The 23,552-nt window shown below is 38.1% G+C and overlaps 4 protein-coding genes and 1 long non-coding RNA gene across 29 annotated transcripts in view; 1 reads left to right on the top strand and 4 right to left on the bottom strand.

Annotated features, from left to right (window-relative positions):
• Window positions 1–543: 543 nt before the first annotated feature.
• The window catches only part of LOC143856927 (disease resistance protein At4g27190-like), a 49,741-nt gene continuing 26,732 nt past the window's right edge, over window positions 544–23,552 (bottom strand). For 20 of the 25 annotated variants that reach the window (XM_077367187.1, XM_077367181.1, XM_077367201.1 and 17 more), the window contains 4 exons: window positions 19,948–20,000; window positions 19,713–19,800; window positions 18,999–19,055; window positions 544–4,157 (listed from right to left, as the gene is read on the bottom strand). In XM_077367187.1, the coding sequence (XP_077223302.1) occupies window positions 933–4,124 (3,192 nt within the window). In that variant the 5' untranslated portion in view covers window positions 4,125–4,157; window positions 18,999–19,055; window positions 19,713–19,800; window positions 19,948–20,000 and the 3' untranslated portion in view covers window positions 544–932. Of the gene's footprint in view, window positions 4,158–18,998; window positions 19,056–19,712; window positions 19,837–19,947; window positions 20,001–23,552 lie in introns of all 25 variants that reach the window. The other 5 variants (XM_077367184.1, XM_077367200.1, XM_077367206.1 and 2 more) reach the window with 2 other exon arrangements.
• LOC143856973 (putative disease resistance protein At5g63020) lies at window positions 5,555–6,326 on the bottom strand. The gene is made up of 2 exons (XM_077367255.1): window positions 6,048–6,326; window positions 5,555–5,914 (listed from the first exon to the last, which is right to left on the bottom strand). The coding sequence occupies exons 1-2, from the start codon at window positions 6,324–6,326 to the stop codon at window positions 5,555–5,557; spliced, it is 639 nt and encodes a 212-aa protein (XP_077223370.1).
• Window positions 6,772–8,367, bottom strand: LOC143856972 (uncharacterized). The gene is made up of 3 exons (XM_077367254.1): window positions 8,187–8,367; window positions 7,282–7,448; window positions 6,772–7,044 (listed from the first exon to the last, which is right to left on the bottom strand). Exons 1-3 carry the CDS (start codon window positions 8,365–8,367, stop codon window positions 6,772–6,774), a joined length of 621 nt encoding a protein of 206 aa, XP_077223369.1.
• LOC143856971 (uncharacterized) lies at window positions 15,323–15,736 on the bottom strand. The gene has a single exon (XM_077367253.1). It carries the CDS (start codon window positions 15,734–15,736, stop codon window positions 15,323–15,325), a length of 414 nt encoding a protein of 137 aa, XP_077223368.1.
• Window positions 20,984–23,027, top strand: LOC143857338 (uncharacterized). Its single transcript, XR_013238624.1, has 3 exons — window positions 20,984–21,191; window positions 22,539–22,594; window positions 22,700–23,027. It is a non-coding gene; the product is annotated as an uncharacterized LOC143857338 (long non-coding RNA).

Here is a 23,552-nt window from a genome sequence, read left to right as displayed (position 1 = left end):
GCGAAAAAATACTCAACTCAACTCCACTAAGCCTTTGTACCAAACTATTTGGAGTCAGCTTTTTTTTTATAAAGGACCATTCTTCTTCAAAGACCCAAACCATTCTTTCATAAGGTGCCTAAATAGGCTATGACCAAATAATCATCTTTATGGGTGTGAATAGAGAGTTGTTATCCACTACTTAATTATTTTCCTACTTGGCAAGATTTGGTTTCGACCGTTGATCTTGTAGAACATCGCTCAAACGGTCTATACGAGAGCTTCACGGTAAAATGTTATTAGTCATTTCGGAAATTTTTTCAATTGAAATTGTTTCTATGATTTTAATTTTCTCAAGTTCTTTTTGGACCCCAGAGAACCTACTCTCTTAAAACCAACACATTGACCTTAAAATGATAGATTAAAAACAAATCTTGAAATCTTTTTTTCATGAAATAATTTTCTATGAAAATTTTACCGCAACATGCACACAAATTTGCATTTTAATTTAGATAATGTTGTTGCATTTTAATTTAATTTTCTCATCAATTTTAAAGAAAAAAGTAGACAAAAGCCTGTGGCTATAATTACATTACAGATTTAATATATGTAGAGAATTAAAAAGAAAAAACAGAAAAAAGCCACTCCTTAAAATTACAATACAGAGTTGAAAAGGAAAAACCAAAAGAAAGCCCGTCAATAAAATTACAAATTTTAAAAGAAAAGACAGAAGAATGCCACTCACCAAAGTTACAAATAGAGTAGGCACATAAAGGCAATAGGAGGGGATCTGCTATAGAGACTTGCCATTGGGTGAGCTCCGAGAGACTTTCCATTAAATGATCCAACACCTCGCTATTTCATCTCTTTCACCTTTAATTGACGTTGCCATCTTCTTCTTCCTCCTCCTCCTCCTCTTCTTCATTTTCCTCCTCTTCGTCTTTAGAGGAGCTTCAATAGAAGATGGGATGGAGACGAGCCTTGAAGCTGTCTTCTTCTTCTTCCCACTTCAATCCATCCCACCACTCCCTTTCTGCTTTAATCTTTTGCAGAGACGGCACGCTATCCGGCCCTCCAAATGGTAGCTTCTTCAAATTTGGACATGAGTATATTGTAGTGGTTTCCAAGGAATGCAAAGCAAGTAGCCTTACATAGAAATGCTCCAACTTTTGTAGACCACTTAATTCCAAGGATCTCAATTTAGGTAGCATTGCATTCTCATCCCCCACCACCTCCTCCACCTCTGAAATTATCTTCTTCACTTCCCCGCAATATTTAACTGAAAGTTTTGCAAGATTGGGGAGGCCTTTCACTTGAGCGGAAGAAAAGATTTCTTTCAACCCCTTGCACTCAGAGATGTTGAGTTCAGTCAGGCTTTGTAGTGTTGGCAATCCAATCCACATATTTTCCATCTTTAGTAGACTCAATAGATCCAACTTTTGAAGTTTAGGAAGCACTAGTTTATTTTCTGTTGGCGCCACAAACAAGTGTTCCACATTCTCACACGACCCAACCGAGAGTTCCGCCAGATTCTGCATTCTTTGCAATAAATTGGGCGTGATTACTACATGGTTTAGACGATCACAGTACCAAATAGACATTCTTGTGAGTTTTGCAAGAGTTGGGAGCGGAAGGGATTCATCCTCAGACACTACCTTCTCTAACTTTTTAAGTCCAAAAAGTCGTAAATACTGCAGATGTTGGAGGGCACATTCGGGAACATCCTTCCCACTAATAAGATATTCCATCTCATCACAACTCTCGATGTCAATAGATAACAAACTTTGAAATCCATGCTTATCCAAATCCAAAAGATTCTTTGAAGATCGGTGGCATCCTACGGATAGGGAAGAACTTTGAGGGAACAAAAACAATTTTACCCACTTAGGGATTGGTGCGGAACCATGAATAATTATCTCACGATTAATATCTCCTGGAGCACGTGCATCCGCACGTGCTCCTCCAAGTTGAAGGTGGAAGCGAAATTTCTTCAAGTGTGTCGAAGATCTGAACAAGTCATCTTGGGTAAAGCGGTGGGCATCTTTTATCCCCACCCTCAAATTAGTCAACTGTCTTAAAGACGCTACTTCTGCCAACATAGCATTGCCGTTGCTGGCCTCTCCCTCTCCTTCTCCTTCAACCTCCCACCTGTCAAAGCTTCCATGCATATCCAATTCCTCCAAACGAGTCAACCTACATATGACTGCATTTCTTGGTATAACTTTAAGATTTCGATTGTCTGACAAGTCCAAACGCCTTAGATTTGTCAAATTTCCAATTTCCATTGGCAGTTGCCTGAAAGTGTTCTCAGAGAGATTGAGGGATTCTAGTGCTTTCAGTTCCCCGACATGTGAGAAGCCAGCCGAAAGATTACAATCTTGTAGACAGAGTTCCTTAAGGTTCTGCAGGCATGCCAGAGATGGAGGTATCCTTTCAATAGCCGTCCAACCTATATCCAAAACACGAAGAACTTTGACGGTTTCGAAAAACTTGTAGGGTATTTCTGCCAATTTTTTATTTCCTCGCATCAATAATGTTAGAAGCTGGGGGCATTCCACTCTATCTGGAAGTTTTCTTATTCTGTTGTTCATCAACGAGAGCCTCTTACATCCTTGTAAACTCTCCATTTCAGGCCAATCTTCAAGTCCTAATCCAGCCTTCACCACAAACCTATAGTCACCTTCTTTGGATGCAGCAATCCAAATGGCCATATCCCGTACCATGTCATGCATCCTTACCTTCCCTTTCTGTTCACTCTCTAGCAACAAGCTACAAGACTTGAGTTTGTCAATTAAGGCACATCCTTTATCCATTGCTTCCTCTAAATTCTCAAACTTCACCAAGATTCCCTCAGCAATCAAGTATCTAATCATCCTTTCCACAGGAATTTCGAAGTCCTCTGGAAATAGAGCACAGAACAAAAAACATTGTTTTAGCTCCTCAGTTTTCAAATGACTAAAGCTTATTCTGAGGGATTGATACACCTCCTTCTCCATGCCTTCAATATATATCGGGTCTGCCCTTTTCAGTTGGGTTACTGCATTCTTCCAGACTGCTAAATTGTTGTTACCACTTAGTGCTCCCCCAAGTGTAACAAGTGCTAGTGGCAGACCACGGCATTCTTGAGCAGCCATCCTTGCCACATTTTGCAGGCTTAGACAATGAACAACATCTCCCACTTTCTCTCTAAACAAATTCCAGGATTCATCCTCTGACAACAAATTTACGTGGATGACAACAAATTTACGTGGATCTTTGCTTCCCATTTGTCGGCATATATCTAAGCTTCGAGATGTTAATAAAATCTTACACCCCTTATTTTCATCACCATAGGGAATTCCTATATTGACTATATCCAAACTTTCCCACAAATCATCCAAGATTATCAGTAATTTCTTAACATCCATTAATCTTGTCCTTAGTTTACTTGTTCTAAGGGATTCAATTTCCTCTTTGAGTTCCATTCCCACTTTCTTTGCAATTTCTTCTTGGATGATTTTTAATTTTACATCCTTCGACACAGTTACCATCACAATTGCATCAAAATCTGATGTACCTTTCAATTTATTGTTTACATTTTTCACAAGAGTGGTTTTCCCAATTCCACCCATGCCATATACACCAATCATTCTGATATTCTCATCCTTTAGAGTATCCATGACTTTATTCAATGACAAATTTACTGTCTTTAGACCATCAATTGAATAAGTAGGGATGGACTCTACCCTTGGAGGTGGCTGGGCTGTTGCCAAAATCTCAAATGTTCCTTTACTATGGTGATCGGTAATGGTGTCTACCTTATCTTTTGCAAGTTTACTCAATCTATATCGCCGACGCCAATTCGGACACCACCCCATGAGGCATCTCATGTTTTCCCCTACATTGACCTCTATCTGATTTGCTTCCGATATCATTTCATTTGCCCTTCTGATCCACAATTGAACATCGTCAGTGACCACATCACAATTTGAGGATCTTTCAACTACACGATTCTGTATAGTGTTTCTCCTCGCTTCAAGTTCTTGCACACGTCTTTTTAAATTTTCAACATTGCCTTCAAAATCATTTAGATAGTCCATGCGTTTCTTAAAAGGTTCCCATGAACAGTTTGCTATCTGTCCGAGAACTTGAATCAATGCGTCCATAGTCTTCTCCACACAAAGAAACCACAAATAATTCTACAAAAAGAACAAAGAGAACACAATGACAAAAATAAAAGATAACAAGTCTATGAGATTATTATGAATTGGACTTGTAATTGAAACAAGGGACAACCAAAATGCGTAGTTAACATGAAATAACTTTTTTTATTGTGAAATTAGTTCTTTAGCATTGTATGATGCAAATGAAAAACCACACACTGCTAACTTGGCTTTGTCTTGCCCATTTATATTCGACTAGTCATTTTTTGGAGTGTAGTACTACAGCACAAACCATTAAGAAGATATCATCATGCTAAAAATAATGAGTGACTAACGATAGCATGGCATTTATTATCTATTTTATTCTACATATTAGTAAAAACATCAATTTATTTCTCTTCAGTGTCATTGACTTCAACAATAACATAAATTGCCTAGTTTTTATAAATTTTTCAGGCAATAATTTGTCAACATTCATTTTAGAAAAAATATTTTTCTATTAAAAATGCTATTATATGTTGCAGAGAGATGTGACTTGTTTACGCCATAAAACATTATTATTGTCTCGTTATTAATATTTTTTATTTAAGTATTTAAGTTTTTAAAGAAAAATTATGTTTTGATCTCATTATTGTTTGAAAATGCTTATTATAATTTTAATATTTCTAATTCACAATGAAAAGTTCAAATCTGAAATGAAAATTTAACTGTCGCGTTGAATTATTTAACTTTAAAACCACAGTGGCAAGTGAAGATCAAACTATAGCTGATTGTTTTTATTTCACCCTTGAATATAGTATAGAGAGATCCAAATTCTCTATGTGTAGATAGACACTCTAAACGACACTCCTAAATTGTATGAAGAAAAGGCAAAAACCAAAAGAACAAGAGCAACACAAACTCATTGGAGAAATCCGACAAGCAGAACTTCTAAGTCATCATTAATTATTCATTGCTTCCTCTAAATTCTCAAACTTCTCCAAGATTCACTCAGCAATCAAGTATCTAATCATCCTATCCACAGGGATTTGTAAGTCCTCTGGAAATAGAGCACTGAACAAAAAACATTGTTTTAGCTCCTCAGTTTTCAAATGACTAAAGCTTGGGATTGATACACCTCCTTCTCCATGCCTTCAATATATATCGGGTCTGATCTTTTCAGTTCGGTTACTGCATTTTCCCAGACTGATGAATTATTTTTACCACCTAGTGCCCCCCCCCCCCCCCCCCCAAGTGTAACAAGTGCTAGTGGCAGACCACGGCATTCTTGAGCAGCCATCCTAGACACATTTTGCAAGCTTTGCCAATCAACATCTCCCACTTTCTCTCTAAACATATTCCAGGATTCATCCTCTGACAACAAATTTAAGCGGATATTATCTCTGCTTCCCATTTGTCGGCATATATCTAAGCTTCAGGATTTTAATAAAATCTTACACCCCTTTATTTTCATCTCCATAGGGAATTCCTATATTGACTATATCTAATCTTTCCCACAAATCATCCAAGATTATGAGTAACTTCTTAAAATCCATTAATCTTCTTCTTAGTTTACTTGTTCTAAGGGATTCAATTTCCTCTTTGAGTTCCATTCCCACTTTCTTTGCAATTTCTTCTTGGATGATTTTTAATTTTACATCCTTAGACACAGTAACCATCACTATTGCTTCAAAAGCTGATGTCCTTTTCAATTTATTGTTTACATTTTTCACAAGAGTTGTTTTTCCAATTCCACCCATGCCATATACACCAATCATTCTGATATTTTCATCCTTGAGAGCATCCATGACTTTCTTCAATGACAAATCTACTGTCTTTAGAGTATCAATTGACGTAGGGATGGACTCTACGCTTGGACGTGGCGGGGTTGTTGCCAAAATCTCAAATGTTCCTTAATTTATCATGGTGTTTGGTAATGGTTTCTACCTTATCTTTTGCCTGTTTACTCAACCTATATCGCCGACGCCAATTCGGACACCACCCCATGAGGCATCTCATGTTTCCCTCTACACTGACTATCTGATTTGCTTCCAATATCATTTTATCTGCTCTTTCGATCCACAATTGAACATCAGCAAGGACCACATTAGTATTAAAACGTCTTTCATCTACAAGTCTTTGTATATCATTTCTCCTAGCTACAAGTTCTTCTACACCTCTTTTTAAATTTTCAACATTGCCTTCAAAACCATTTAGATAGTCCATGCGTTTCTTAAGAGGTTCCCACGAACACTTTGCTATATCTACGAGAACTTGAATCAGGGGACTTTGGAACACCATGCTGCTTAACCACCTCATTGAAATAAAGATTAGCACCATAAGAAGCATCCATAGTCTTCTTACAAGGAATGAAATGGGCCATTTTAGAGAAGCCATCAACAACAACAAAGATGGAATCATTACCTCTTTGAGTTCTCGGCAAGCCAACCACAAAATCCATACTAACATCTTCCCATGTAGCATTAGGAAGTGGGAGTGGATAGTAGGTACCGGTGTTTTGAGTATGTCCCTTGCATGTTTGGCATATTCGGCACCTCTTCACATAACGTATCACATCTTGGTAAATGGTCGGCCAAAAATACTTCTCTTTCACTAGCAAAACGGTTTTGTCTCTTCCAAAATGTCCTCCCAAACCTCCTGAATGTAGCTCTTAAATAACATATTCTCTAAGGGAGCATTTTAGAATGCATAAGCGACTCCCCTTAAAGAGAAAATCATCTTGAAGAAGATAATCTTCATGCTTCCCTTCTTTGCAAAGCTTCCAAATTTCATCAAAGTCTTCATCGTTAGCATACATGTCTCTAATAGTATCAAACCCTTCAAGTTGCACACTCATGGAATTAAGAAGAGCAACTATTTTACTAAGAGCATCCGCCAGTTGATTGCACTTTCCACTCTTATGCTTTAACACAAAAGTATATTCCTGTAAGAAAGAAACCCACTTTGCATGTCTTCGAATTAGGCTTCCTTGATTGTTAATGTGCTTAAGAGCTTCATGATCGGAATTCAAAATAAACTCCCCTTGAACAAGATACAATCGCCAATGTTGAAGTGCTTGAACAATGGCATAAAATTCCACATCATAGGTAGAGTGCTTCTTCTTTGCTTCATTGAGTTTTTCACTAAAGAAAGCAATGTGATGACGTTCTTAGCTAAGTACTCCAATGCCCACATGAGATGCAACACAATCAACCTCAAACATCTTCTCAAAGTCCGGCAAAGCAAGCCCAGGAGCACTAGACAACTTGTCCTTTATAAGTTGAAAACTCCTTTTGGCCTCCCTTGTCAACTTGAACCCATCTTTCTTCATGCAATCCGTCAAGAAGGCTGATATAATGCTGAAATTTCTTATGAATCAGCGATAAAATGAGGCCAATCCATGGAAACTCCTCACTTCTTGTAAGCTCTTTGGAGTAGACCATTCTTGGATAACTTTGATCTTCTCATCATCCACTCTAATCCTTGTTGAAGTCAAAACAAAGCCTAGAAAAGCTAGGCTAGTTGTCACGAAAGAACACTTTTTGAGGTTTACACAGAGTTTTTCACCTCTCAAAGTGGTTAGATAGAACAACCCTCAAATGTTCTACATGCTCACTTTTATTATGACTATAAATAAAAATATCGTCGAAATAAACAACAACAAACTTTCCAATGAAAGGGCGAAGGACTTGATTTATTACCCGTATGAAGGTACTTGGAGCATTGGAGATACCAAATGGCATAATAAGCCACTCATATAAGCCTTCACATGTCATGAAAGTGGTCCTCCATTCATCACCCGACTTGATTCGAATTTGATGGTAGCTACTTCTAAGATCAATCTTGGAAAATATCTTTGCACCGGCAAGCATGTCAAACATATCATCAATTCTTGGAATGGGAAACCGGTATTTGATAGTGATTCTATTTATAGCACGACTATCTACACACATACGTCATGTTCCATCCTTCTTTGGAGTTAGTAAGGCCGGCACCGCACAAGGGCTAAAGCTTTCTTTGATGTAGCCTTTATTCAACAACTCCATTACTTGCCTATTTAATTCTTCATGCTTTTAGGACACATACGGTAGTGAGCCTTGTTGGGAAGATTAGAACTAGGAATCAAGTCAATTTGATGTTGAATGTCTCGTAAAGGAGGGATACCAATGGGTAACTCATCGGGTGTGACATCATTGAATTCCTCCAAGAGAGGTTCTAACTCACTAGGCACATTGAAAGAATTTTCCAAATATTTTGCCACTAACATGTACACAATACCACTACTCTCATTTTCTTTTGAGAACTTTGATGAAGTGAGAAAATTGCTACCCTCCTCTTGTAAAGATTTGGGTGCCTTTTCCTCTTACTAAACAAAAGAACAATCTCTACTTTTCCCATCCGAAAGGTGTATTTATTTTTACGACCATCATGGCTGACATTTCTATCATATTGCCTTGGCCTTCCTAAGAGTAATGTGAGACACATCAATAGGAACTACATCATACCAAGCTTGATCATGGTAATTCTCACCCATAGAAAATGAAACTAAACATCGCTTAGTAACTTCTACCTCATTACCCTTCTTGAACCATGCAATCCGATAGGGCTTTGGATGTGGTTCGACTTTGAGCTTGAGCTTGTTCACCATTTCATGAGATACGATGTTCTCACAACTCCCACCGTCAATCACAATGGTGCAAACCTTGTCATGAGACTTGCACCGAGTCTTGAAAATATTGGAACGAAGCCAATCATCATCGGATTTAACTTTTGGTGTAGCAAGTGCTCTTTGGATCACCAAACTTTGTCCTTCTTCGGGTTCTATTTCCTCATGTTGTATGTCATCTTCCTCTTCATATATGGGCTGATTTGAATCATCAACAACATCCTCATCATTTTCTTCATCCCCAAAGGCTACCACTTGCCTCTTGGACAATCTTTGTAACGATGGCCAACTTGACCACACTTGAAACAAGCATTTGGATTGTTGGGACGATTGGGCTGATTTCCAACTTGATATGTAGGACTGATTTTGTAGAATTTTTTGTTGAAATATTCGGACTTTGACTTTGTACCTCCACCATGTGAAGATTCACCTTTAGAAGAAGGATAGAGACTACGAACATCCACTTACTTTTTAGCATCACAACGAGCAAGCTTAGCCTCCACCTTTAAGGCTAGTTGATATGCATCATTGACTCTCAATGATTGATGCAACCACTTTATCACGAATAGAAAACTTCAAACCATCAACATACCTTGCCACAAGTTGATCTTCGCCCTCTTGAATATCATTACGAGCCATGAGTTTGTAGAACTCTTCGGTGTAGTCCAACACTCTCTTGGATTCTTAGCGTAGGTTGTTGAATTGAGAGAAGATAATTTGAGAAAAACCCAATGGAAGAAATTTCTCCTTAAGCCTTGACATCATTTTGTCCAAAGAAGAAATCTTACGCTTTCCTTTGCGGATTCTCATTTCTTGAACTTTATCCCACCATGTTGAAGCGTAGCCACGAAGTTTTGTAGCCACAAGTTTCACACGTTAGCTTTCGGGTGTCTCCTTATAATCAAAGAACTTCTCAATGAAACTAAGCCATTCAAGAAACTCTTCGGGTTGCAGATGACCATGGAACTCCGACAAATCAAGATAGAACCTTCCCAACCTAGATACCTCACGTGTATTGGCGAAGGGATTCACATCGGACTCGTCACTAGTCCACGACTTGATCCACTACGCTCACTATGAGCCTCTTGGTTTTCAAGTTGCATGGTAAGTTGCTCAACTTGTCTTCAAAGTGATTGAAGTTCGTCATCTCTTTCATCTCTCAAATCTTCCATCATTTGGTTACCACGCCTTCCTCTATCTCTTCATACCGCCATGAAAATCAAATCAAAGCTAGCCCAAGAGAGTAATGTTGGCTCTGATACCAGATGATGCGGGTGCTTAAGAGGGAAGAAGAAGAAAAATAAGAACACACGAACACATCCAAGAGAAGGAGAAGAAAATGGGAGCAATGCTCAACCCAATTGATATTCCATCAATTACATAAGTCAATCAAAATCCAGAATCCTCCCCCAAGATGGTTTCTAACTCTTTAAATAAAAGAAAAGCCAAGAAAATTCGTCCAACTTCTTCCACAAGCTAACTTAGTGACTAATTACAATGGAACTCACTAACTTTGACTGGTTTGAGAACCCAATAGACACAGTCCACTAAAACTGCCATAACTTTCTAACCACTTGTCCAATTTTTGAGCACAAAAGATATCAAAAAGACCTACAAGTTTGTAGTTTACCATTTTTCATGAATCTGCCATTTAATAGCCCAAAAAAGTGGTTGAAAATTGGTCAGAAGCTTTAATGCGGGAACGCACCTTGGAACTCCACCAAAACCACCCAAGCATGACATGGCTGCCATGTTGGCACTGCATCAACCATGCAAAATCTAAGAGCCAAGTGAATAGGTGGTCAAGTAGTCAAAGCATAGATTTCCAACAAACCCCCTTAAGCTAGACCACTACCATGCCTAGTTTTATCTTCATCTTGATGAATGTATTGGACTTCAAAGCCTCTGTAAAAATATCTGCAACTTGATCTTGAGTTTTACAAAAATGAAAGTTGACAACTCCATCATTTACCAAGTCTCGAATAAAATGATACTTGATCCTTATGTGCTTGCTTTTGCCATGAAAAATTGAATTCTTTGTGAGAGAAATCACGGAACTATTATCACAAAATAAACTTGAACCACCATCTTGTGGATATTGAGTTCTTCAAATACCCATCGTAGCCAAAGAGCTTGACAACTCACCGAAGATTATGAAATGTACTCCTCTTCTGCCGTTGAAAGAGCAACAACCGATTGCATCTTTGATGCTTATGAAATCGCACCCGAATCAATGTTAAAAACATAGCCGGAAGTACTTTTGCTATCATCAACACTTCCGCCCTAATCACTATCACAATAACCTACTAAGCTTGAATCATCAACTCTTCCACAACGCATCCCATGATCAATTGTTCCACTTACATATCTTAAGATCCTTTTACCGGCTTCTCAATGACTTCTTTTTGGTGATTCCATAAATCTACTAATCATACTCATCGCAAACTTAAGATCCGGTCTTGTGGCTGTTAAGTACATGATACTACCAACAAGGCTTCTATGAAGAGTTGAATCAACTCATTTCTCATCCTCATTTTTGCATAGTTTCAAGCCAACTTCCATAAATGTGCTAATATGTGTAGTACCTTCCATTCTAAACCTCTTTAGCAAATCTTTTGTGTACTTCATTTGAGAAATAAAAATTCCACCATCTCTTTGGTTGACCTCAATGGCAAGAAAGAAATGCAGAAGACCCATGTCATGCCCCAAACCACACCCTTCGCATAGGACATGACAACTCCGTACACCTGCAAGGTAAATCCCACAAGCATACAAGGCTACAAAGCAGTAACAGATCTATACCTGGCATTTCATAATTAAAATATCAAATCCTCCAATAACAAGCGTTTAACATAATCAAATCCAGATCTCAACGCTCCCCACAACAAAATCAAAATTAACATAACGTAGTCTAATACATTTGTTCTTAATACTCATTGAAAATAAAGCAAATAAATTACCTAATTTGTCTGACGCAAAGCTCCTCAGATATCGAAGCGTCCTCTTCCTCGTTCGCCTCACGAGGATCAAAATTTGAAAATATTGTGAACCACAATCAGCTGAAAAGCTCAGCACTTAATAAAGCACTACTCTATTCGTAGCCAAAACCAAATAAGGATTTCTCCGACAAAATAATGGGTAAGGCAATAACCGAAGATGCATATCAATACAAACTACTGAACAACGGTGCAATAAGAACTAAACATTGTCAGAATGCCGGTCGGTGCCAAAAAGTATCCAAAGTGTAAGGTCTAGTATACAAAATTCACTTCGAGCTCATCGGCCTGGCCAAAAAGGCGTGTTATTGCTTACACCGATTGCCCACGGTGTTGGAATTAGTTCCTCTAAAGTTCAGATACCTGTCGACAGGGCCAATTGTTTTACCCCCATATGGCAGGGTCCAAAGTCATCGCGTACTACCCCCACGGCTGGGTCCAGAGTTGCCAATTGATTTACCCCCATATGGTAGGGTCCAGAAATAATCCAAGCCTCCACATAAGTGTCCAAAATTGGTAGTGCCAAAGTCCACAACGGATGATATCAAAGAGTCCATAAATGTGAGAGACAAAGCTCAGCAAAAGGTTCCATAGGGGTTTCAAAGGTTCAAATGTTCATATCATGTATAACGAAATAAAATAATGCCAGAACAATAAGTGAAGCAATGATAAGTGTAGAAGTCATAGGGTTCCAAAGGGTCACAAAAAGAGGCATGCTAGATCCAGACAGTTACTGAAGTAATATATATTAAGAAACAGAGATACACAAATCTAATATTCAATGATACGGTAGTTGAATCGAATGAGATTAACAATTCACCTAGAATAGTACGTTATTACATACCTTAATGTCGAATGTTTCTCCTTAAATTCCACTATGATAGTCAAACACCTAATCCAAACAGACTATATTCATCAAATAAGGGCCTTTGAAAGTAAGCCTAGACTACTAATCTCAAGTTCAAAAATCTCAAAACAACTTTACAATTCCTAGCGGGTTCGGACACCTGAACAGAACCTTTTGACGCCCGAACGCCCCCTTCGGAAGCCACTTCAGACGTCTCTGAGAATTTTCGAAGGAAATCCAACTCTCATGTTTCGGTTCCCTTCATGTTCGGACGCCTGAACAAGATGTCTGAATGGCCCTTCGGGCGCCCGAACACCCTTAATCGGGAGTCCGAAGTGCGAGCTGGGTTTCAGCACGAGAATTCTAGATTTTACCTGATTTCTCTAAAGCTTCATAAATTCATATCTCCTTCGTTCGGACTCCAAATCGCGCGAGGTCGGATCAGATGGAATCCTTGCGCAAAAGCGAATACATCAAACCTGATTTCACGTTCTGAATCACTACAGAGAATTATTGCAAACAAATTTTCACATTTAGGTCTAAACCTTTCGAAACTTCAATTATATGGCTACAACAATCTGATATTGTGTTTGTTGGGGATCGGAGAACGATATAAACCCCAAGGAATCCTAGATTAGTCAAATAGTTCTTATTCTAAGTCATAACGATCGGTAATCGCATCCTTTAATTACTTTAAATCCTTCTTTTATGGTTCCCAAGAAGTCCAAAATCAACCAAGAACATAGTTCTTACCTCGATTCGCGCTTTCTGATTCCAAAACGTGATCTCTCTCCTCTACAAAATTCTTCTCTTGGGGTTGAACAAAATGTTTAGGGTTTGGTTTAGCTCCACAAAAGATGTATTTAAAACTCATGCCAGTCATCACAAATTCTTGCATCATATTTCTTTTGAATTCTTCACACTTGGTAAAAGTCAATTCATCAACATATAAGTAAACAACCAAAAACTCACCTTGGGTTCTCTCTTTGATGTAGAGGGTGTGTTCATAAGAACACCTTTGAAACCATTATTCATGAAATATCTGTCAATGAGACTATACCATGCCCCTGGTGATTCCTTCAAGCCATATAGAACTTTCTTCAATCACCACACTTTGCTTTCTTCGTCTTTCTTTATGTATCCGGGAGGTTGATCAACACACACCTCATCTTCAAGAAACCCATTCAAGAATGCTGATTTGACATCCATTTGATAAACTTCCCAATTCTTTTGTGCCGCCAAAGCTAGAACCATCATAATCGTCTCAAGACGAGCAACGGGAGCAAACACTTCTTTGTAATCAATGCCATACCTTTGCTTGTAACCTTTTACTACTAAGCGAGCTTTATACTTTTCAACTTCACCATTTGCATTCAACTTTGTCTTGTATACCCACTTCACACCAATAGTGGAAGCTCTATTAGCTCCCAAGTATTGTTCCTTTAAATTGAAGAAATTTCTTGATCCATTACTTTCTGGTACTTTTCTTCTTGATATGTCTCCTCAAAACTAATTGGATCGATATCGGCAAACAAAGCAAAATTTGCCAACTCTTCGTTGGTAATTCTTCTAGACTTTTTATAGATTTCTCTTATGCTTTTTGTCTTCCTTGGAGGAGAGTGAAGGCTTGTTGAAGACGATGAAGATGATGGAACCGAAGATGATGGAGAAGAATATGAAGAGTTAGGATGAGTCATATCCTCTTCACTTCCTTTAATTCCACCATCATGAGTATGTTTGCTTTCATCCATATCTACAAAAACTTCTTTCTTCTTCTCACTTTGATTCCAATCCCAACATTCTTCTTCATTGAACTTCACATCTCTACTTATGATAATCTTCTTTGTGATAGGATTGTACAACTTGTATGCTTTTGAGCTTTCACTATATCCAATAAGAATGCATTTTACTATCCAACTTTCTTCTTGTTTCATCCGGAAAGTGACAGTAGGCAATACTACAAAAAATTCTCAAGTGAGCAATACCAGGCTTATGACCACTCCAAGCTTTTTGAGGAGTCATACCTTGAACACTTTTAGATGATGCTCGGTTCAAAAGATAGATGTCACATGCAACGGCTTCCACCCAAAACATATTAGGCATCCCTTTTGCTTTCAACATACTTCTAGCCAATTTCATCATCGTTCGATTCTTTCTTTCGGCTGTTTTGTTGCCGTGTAACGAGTGGTACGTTGATGCCCAATCCCATTCTCTTTCAAGAAATTCTCAAACTCATGAGAAACATATTCACCGCCTCTATCGGCACGCATAGTTTTCAACATGAAACCACTTTGCTTTTCTACCAAGCTCTTGAAAACTTTAAAACATCCAAAGACTTCTGATTTTTCTTTGAAAAAGTAAATCCATGTCTTTCTACTATAATCATCAATGAAGGTGAGAAAATATCGATTACCTCCAATTGATGTTGTTTGCATAGGCCCGCATAAATCCGAGTGCACTAGCTTAAGAGGATTTGATGACCTCCAAACTTTTCCAATGGGAAAAGAGTCTCTTTGATACTTTCTAAGTGCTCATCCTTCACATACTTGATCTTGACGGTTGATGTTAGGCATGCTAGGCGTGACTTTCACCATGTGCTTCTTGTACATTAGAGATAAGGTGCTAAAACTCAAGTGATCATAGGGAAGATGTCATAACCATGACGTATCATTGACAATGGTGTTGAAACAAGGAAGACCTTCACTTTGAAACTTTAGAGGAAACATCTTGTTTTGGACATTCTCAGCTTGGCTATAAGAACATGATTTTTGTCTTTGATTTCACATACATCTTCCTTGAAATGAACACCATGCCCTTTCATTAAAAGTTGCCCAACACTCAAGAGATTGTACTTTAGACTGGGAACATAGAAAACAATGGAGATGCGCTCGACACCTTTCTTTGTTTGGACGAGAATATCACTTCCTTTTACAGAGAGCCTCTTGTCATCACCCGTTCGAACGTCACTTTGTAGTGATTCATCCAACGTTACAAACACGCCTTTGTTGCCGGTCACGTGGTTACCACAACCACTATCAAGAGACCACGTCTCATCAAGAGCCACTTCTTCCACATTACAAGCAAGAAAGAGTGTGTCTTCTTCTTTATTTTCATCTTTCTCATCCATGAAAGTAGATTTTTCCGCCAACTTCTTTTACAATACTTCACGTTATGACCATAATTTTTGCAATGATAGTATTGAACTTGGGATAGTAATCTTCCTCTCCCTTTTCCTCTTGTAGAAGAACCACTTCGATCTTTTTTGTATTTGTGATTTCTTCCTCCACCATTTCTCCCTCTTCCACGAAAAGAATTTCTTCCTCTTCCTCTTCCTCTTCCTCTTCCTCTTCCTCTAGAGCCTCCCCTATAAGAGACTTGTGTTTGAAAAGCCTATTCTAGAAGAGAAGAATCAAACTGCTTCATTCGTAGTTCATGGGATTGGAGTGATCCCAATAAACATTTTTTTAAAAATGGAGTGATCCCAATAAACTTTCTAAGGATAAAGATATTAAATCCTTAATCCTTAGTATCTTCAATTGCAAGAAACAAAATACTCAAATTTTCGAGTCAAACTTCTAAGGATTTTCTCTGCAATCCTTCGATCTTGAATATCTTCACCATTTACTCTCAATAGATTTACAAGAGACATAACACGATTGTAAAAATCCTCAACCGATTCTGAATCCTTCATCTTTAGTGAATCAAAATCACATCTAAGAGTTTGTAATCTCACCAACTTTACTTTGTCTTCTCCTTTGTATAATGTATAGAGTGTATCCCATGCTTCTTTTGCCGAAGTCACATATAAAATTTGTTCAAAGATGACTTCATCCACCGCTTGATAGCTGAAGAACAAAGCCTTCTTGTCCTTCTTCCAATTGTCTTTCAAGTCATTCAAATGTTGTGGAATTAGAGCCGCTTAATCCTCCGGTTCTTCAATGCCAGTCTCAACAATATCCCACAGATCTTGAGATCCATACAACACCTTCATTTGAATACTCTATTGGTTGTAGTTCTGGTCGTTGAATCCAGGAAGTTGAGGTTGCAACATATTGTCGGCAATCATGATCAACCTTCAACCTATGCTCTGATATCACTTTGTTGGAATGAAACCAACTAGGTTGGAGGGAGAATATGAGTTTCAAGAGAAGAAAAATATTCTCATGATGTAAAACACACAAAGAAAGAAGCCCAAGTAGTTATACTACTCCAGAGCTTTCAAATTTCACTAAAATGGATTTTAAATGAAGAAGGTACAAGGCCTAATATTTAAGCTGAACTTCAAATCCGAGATTAACTTTTCTTAACTAAACTTAGCTTCCCTAAGTACCACTAACACACTAACAAAGCTAAAGTAAATGTCTTACATAATTCCAAAACAAAGAAACTAAGTCCTCAGGCCATTAACTCTCACAAAGGAGATTCCCAATGAGGTCAAATCAAGTCAAAGTTGCAAGCTTCCAAAATAGTACAGTTCCAAAACCACGGAAAATCTAAGAGTCAAGTGAATAGGTGGTCAAGTGGTCGAGCTTAGATTTCCAACAATTCTCAAGGAACTAAACCACTTAAACTATTAGCTTTGGAAGTAATCTAAGGAGTCGTAACTACAAGGGAAATTTTTTTATAGATAACATGTGTTAGCCCAAGGGTTCAACCTTGCCTACTTTCCCAACTCATGTTTTGGTGAGAACAAACACATCATGATGATTTATAATAGTTGTCATACTAGTGGTTCATTGTTATGTAAGAAAGCTCTTTAAAGGTAAATTGAAGATATCATGGAATGGAGTCAAAGTCTGTCAAATAAAGAACCATGAAGTACGAAGGATGGATCCAAGATTGAAGAAGATTTGAAGATTATGAAGGAGTGAAGATGTGTGTCAAGCCTTTAGATAATAAACTAATCCCTAGGTTAGACTTAAAACAAGATCAATTGAGCATAAATTGATTATAAAATGGATTTCACAAGTCAAAAATGTCAGAGTGGAAACTAAATACTTTTAAGACACATTTGGCCCTTTGGACAGATGAACATGGCCTGAAACTATTTGCGCTGTTTTGCAGGATTGCAACCCTCACAATGGGCTCAATGGCTATATTTTTAGCTGAGTTTTGGCACAACACAAATATAAATGGGTCAACAGGCTTCTCCCCCTTCGAGTCCTTTATGGCATTGATCCACCGAGGTTACTCTCCTCTGTCAAGGGCACCAGTTTTGTCAAAGAAGTGGAGAAAATACTGTTAGATCGTGATGAAGTTTTAAAGCTGCTCAAAGAAAATTTAGACATGGCCCTAAACATAATGAAAAAGCTTGCGGATCTCAAACGCACGGACCATCAATTTGAAGTGGGAGATATGGTCTACCTAAGGTTGCAACCCTACAGGCAGAGTTCCCTCCAGTTCTGAAGAGTAACGAAGCTCTCTCCTTGTTACTATGGGCCATATGAGATCATAGAACGGGTCAGGAAAGTCGCCTATAAGCTTCGACTACCTACGGGATGCAAGGTGCACCCTGTATTCCACGTTTCTCAATTAAAAGCTAAATTGGGTGATCAGGATGTAGCTCTTATTGATTTGCCAGATAGCAATGAAAAGGGCAAACCAGTTCTCAAGCCGATTCGGGTCCTTAGCACCAGAAAGAAGAAAAGAGGAAGACGCGTCCACCCCGATTTCCTAATTCAGTGGGAGGGCACTGATGAAGGGGATGCAACATGGGTTGATGAATGGACATTGAAACGGGATTATCCAAGCTTCAACCTTGAGGACAAGGTTGCTTGAACAGGCGAGGATTATGTGCACGTGGGTTGGTTACCCTGCAAGCCACGTCACCCACGCATCCAAGCCACGTCTTCCGACGTGGGTGATCTTATGAAATAATAAAGCTGGAGCCTTTCCCTGTTTTTCAGTTTATGTTGCTATTTTTCCTCAAGTAGTTAGCTAGCAAAGTGGTCTTTTGACCGTTTGTTGTGTTTTCAATTTGTTGGAGAGATTCTCTCCCTGGACTCTTGATGTTATCTATTTATATATCTCTAGCAAATAATGGAAAATCATCAGATATTTTTTCCAACCAAAAAAAAAACTCATTGTTTTGGAGACTTGCCATCTTGAACTCGGCAAGTATCACAGCTCTATCAGAATGCTCAGTCGGGTTGACCTTTACAATGAGACAAGCCGAATATCCTATTGTTAGTAGGCATACCTCATTATGTTACAACTAGTGGTTGTGCCCTACTAAAGAATTGCTTTTTAAAAGTTACGAAATATGATATTCCCCATAAGCTCACTAAATTACTTTGTAATAATTAAGAAAAAAATAGAATCCCGGAGATCTACCAAATTTCTATTTAATAAAATTTAAGAAAAAAGAGAGTACAGAGAAACAAGCATACCTGCCTTCACCAACGTGAACTCTCCTCCTCGATGCAAAGATGATGCAAATCGTCGCCCTGATAAACAAAGAGTGTTTTAAAAATTATATTGTATATTTCTTCGCGCCTTATATCCATTCCATTTATTATTTTATGTCATTTTTTTACTTTGGTCAAAGTTAACCAAGATTCATACCTGGAATTTGGACGTTTTGTTTTTGAATTGTGAGGTTTCATATGGTGTAAGCCCTTATAGTCCCTTATTTTTCCAAAAAGTACTGTACGGACCACATCATAGGATGATCCAAACCGTCCATGTTATGGAACACAGCGGAAATAGGCTGTTCCCCAAAAATTATTTCCATAGGATGATCCTAGCCGTCTGATCTATAGAAATGATCAGAGGGTTGGGATCATCCTATAGATCGGAGTATTGGGCATGATAAGAGGGTTTCCATAATACGCAGTTCTTCTCTAGATCGGAGGGTTGGGATCATCCTATAGAAATGATTTTTTGGGCACAACCTATTTGCATTGTGGCCGATCAGATGGACGGTTTAGATCATGCTATAGTATGGTCTGTACAGTACAATTAAAAAATCATTAATTGTTTACTTTCGAAAAGAAAAGATGAACATATCCAAGAATAGAGGATTCTGCACTACTAAAGCATTCCTCTAATCTTCCTCAAATCACTGTATAATTTCTATGAAAAAAATGAGAGCATGAAAATACCTGCTTTCACCAACTAGCTCTCCAAGAGACAAAAATAGCTGGTCACTCTATAGCCCGTAAGCTTAGTTAAGCATCTCTTCGCTCTGATCTTGGTAGTTCCAAAAAGAGATTCCCCACAAACCAACTAAAATATTATTTAATATTTAAGAAAAAAAAATGAGATTCTTAATAGACCCACCAATTAAATTACTATTTAATATTTTTGGAAAAAGAGAGTATAAAGAAACATGCATACCTTCCTTAACCAACATGAACTCTCTCCCTGTCCCATGATCACTACTTTGATCACTGTAATAAATAAAGAGTATTTTATTATTCCCAATACATTTTAACACACACACTTAGATGATATAGAGATAGATAGATAAATAGATACACACCTTTGTGTGTTCCACAACTTACATTTATTATTTTTTATGTCATTCTATTAGACTTTTATGTCCCCAAATTGGAGAATCAACTTTAAAATCAACTTTTGTTTTGTGAATTGTTTAGTTTTCAAAAGAAAAGAGATAAGCACATGGAAGAAGAGAGGGTTTTGCACTACAAAAGCATTCCTCTAATCTTCATAGTTCCAAAAACAGATATTCCTCAGATACCCAGTAAATCACTCTCTAATATCTAAGAAAAAATAGAGGGTACCAAAAAGGAAAATACCAATTTTCACCAGTGTGAACCCTCAAGTCTCAAAGACGAAAATAGCTGGTCACTCTGGTAACCTTAAAACTTAATTTGCAAAACTTGATACACATCTATTCCTGGGTTTAATGGTAAAATATGAAGTATTTTGCTAAATAAATAAGGAGATAATATGTTTTCCATTCGCTAGGCTGTAAAGCAAAGGGAATCGCCCTTTGCTAAAGTTCATTCATCGTTTCTTCTCTTGTGACGACTCTATTTTCTGACACATTTCAAGCACTGCTAAATTACACTTACACCGCTACAATAGCAATAATGAGGGGGTGTAGTTGATGACTTTATTTCTCTTTCTACATGGGGCATTATTGCTATTGTAAAGCACTGGTAGAGAGATAAAGCTAAAAGGTAAGGAAAGAAGTTACGAGTGGGACCGGGCATTCTCATATACTGCATTGTTGGAAGCTTGAGATCATGGGTTTGCACATTTGGGAGCCCCACTTCATACAAGACCCGAGTATACGTGTCACGAAGGTGCTTCTCGTGACACGTGCACAAGAGACTCAGAAAAGAGTATTGAGTCCATATAAATGTCAAAAAATAATTTAAATCTACAGTGTCCCAAGTGATGAATGGCCACTCCGAGATGAAGTGGTGTCCTTTGTAGCTTTTTTCACTGTTTGTTTTTTTTACTTTTTCGTCTTTTTACCTCATCTTCTCCAACTCCATTTTCACTGTATTTTGCCACTACCCTCTCCGTTTCCTACCGACAACGACGGCAACGAGAACCACCCTCTGGAGCGATTCCACTCCATCTTCATCACCTCCTTGAACGAAGTTGAGGTTAGTCGCTTCTTCATTTTATATTTTCTTAAGGTTATTCCCTTTCCAATTTGGGTTTAGGGTTCTGTTGAGTTTAACTACCCCCCATCTCCATCTTCACCTCCTTGAACCACTATTCCTCTGGTTCTCAATCAACATATTTTCGTCTGTCATTTTTTTTATTTCCTCTGGTTCGGAACCACCATTTCTGGTTCAGAACCACCATTAAGCCTCTCGGAACCACTATTGACACACTTGGAACCACTATCAACACCCTCCAAACCACTATTTGGAGGGTTGCAATAGTGGTTCCATGGGTGTGATAGTTGTTCTGAAACTCAATAGAGGTTCCAAAAGCCACTAATAGTGGTTCTGAAACTCAATAGCTGTTTAGAAAGCCTCAATAGTGGTTCAGCAGTGGTTCCAAATGTCTAATAATGCTTCAGAAGGCCTAAGTAGTTGTTATATGGGTCTAAAAGCGGTTCTAAGGGTGTAATAGATGTCTAATAGTGGTTCAGAAGGCCTAAATAGTGGTTCCATGGGTGTAATAGTGATTCCAAGGGTGTATTAGATATTTCTGGTGCCAAGAGTGTAATAGAGGTTCTTAACCTCTCAATAATGGTTCCAAGGGTCTAATAGTTGGTTCCCAGCGTCTAACAGTGGTTCATTTGGTATAATAGTAGTTCAAAGGGCCTCAACCATGGTTCTGACATTGTAATTAGAGGTTCAAAACTTCTCAGGAGTGGCTCCCAGTGTCTAACACTGATTTATAGGGTCTGAATAGTGGTTCCAAGGGTATAATAGAGGATTGTAACCTCTCAACAGTGGTTTCAAGTGTATAGTAGTTGTTCAGAGGGCTTCAATAGTGATTCCAAGGGTCCAATAGTGGTTCAGAGGTTCTTAACAGTGGTTGAAACACTGTAATTATCTCTAACAAAGGTTCTCAGGGTATAGTAGTAGTTCAAAGGGCCTCAACAATGGTTCAAACATTATAAATAGTGATTTAGAGGGTCTAACAGTGGTTCCAAGGGTGTAATAGTGGTTCAGAGGCCCTCAACAATGGTTCAAACATTGTAAATTGTGGTTGAGAGGGTTTAATGGTGGTTCCAAGGGACTAATTGTGGTTCATAGGGTCTGTTAATGCTTCAGAGGGTCTCAGTAGTGGTTCAAAGATTGGATTCATGGAGTTGGATTCTATCTAAATAGGTCTAATTTGGATCCATTGGTTTGGATTCCATTTAAATAGATTCTAATTTGGATTGATTGGACTGGATTCCATGTATCCTCACTCTAATTTGTATTCATTGGATTCAATTCCATCTAAATAGGTCTAATTTCTTTTCATTTGATTGGATTCCATCTAAAAAGGTCTAATTTGGATTCATTGGATTAGAGCTAAAAAAGCGGCCCGTACAGAAAAACAGGTGATTTTACTTGTACCTTTCATTATAATTGAAATGTCATAATTCCACCTTAATTTCAGCATATGCGTATTGTGTCGACATGATTTTGACATTCGTTTTTTGCAGCAATGATTGTGGTTTAGTCGTTTTAAAGGAAATGGAATATCTCTCGCGTGATGCTAAGATAGACTTCAACTAGGCAAATATCATGGCTATGAGAGGTAGATTACTCAGTGATTTCTTAGATGGAGTATATGGGAGAGTTAATACTAAGTAGAAGAATGCTCTGATTGTCAACGAAAGGAGAGTATAAGTAGTCAGTGTGGTGACGGTGGTGGTGGTGGTTGTGATTTGATGATTTGTAAATAACGTATATGAATGGCGATTTGTAAAGTTAGTTAATGTAACTGTGTGGCACCTATTTGTGGGATCTATTTGTGGCATATATTTCTCCATTTCATCTTTGTCCCTTTCATTCTTTGTCCTTTGGCCTTAATGTCAAATTAAGTGGGACATATCGATGTGATTTTTTTGTGTAACAAGTCGACGTACAAGTCGACATCTTTTCATCATATATCATCAAATTGTAATTGCACTGAACAAGTTGACCTACAAGTCAACCTCTTTCCGGCTGATCTCATCAGATTATAATTGCAATGAACAAGTCCACCTACAAGTCGATATCTTTCCCGTTGATCTCATCAGATTGTAATTGCACTAAACAAGTAAACCTACAAGTCAACCTCTTCCCAACTGATCTCATCATATTGTAATTGCACTGAACAAGTCGACCTCATCAGATAGGAATGAATGAACCACTTTTTAACAGTAATAACCACTATTTAACAATCCCAAGCACTGTTTTAACACTAAGTACCATTGTTTTAACACTAAGAACCCCTATTTATCACTCCAAACCACTATCTAAACACTAAGAACCGCTATTTAGCACTCAAAACTACTATTTTAACACTAACAA

Source organism: Tasmannia lanceolata, unplaced genomic scaffold, assembly GCF_043159265.1.
Source record: "Tasmannia lanceolata isolate RefF3 unplaced genomic scaffold, GAP_Taslan_0.1 ptg000024l, whole genome shotgun sequence".
Classification (NCBI taxonomy): Eukaryota; Viridiplantae; Streptophyta; class Magnoliopsida; order Canellales; family Winteraceae; genus Tasmannia; species Tasmannia lanceolata.
The sequence above is the reverse complement of the archived record's forward strand: the minus strand, read 5'-3'. Positions and strand labels throughout refer to the sequence as shown.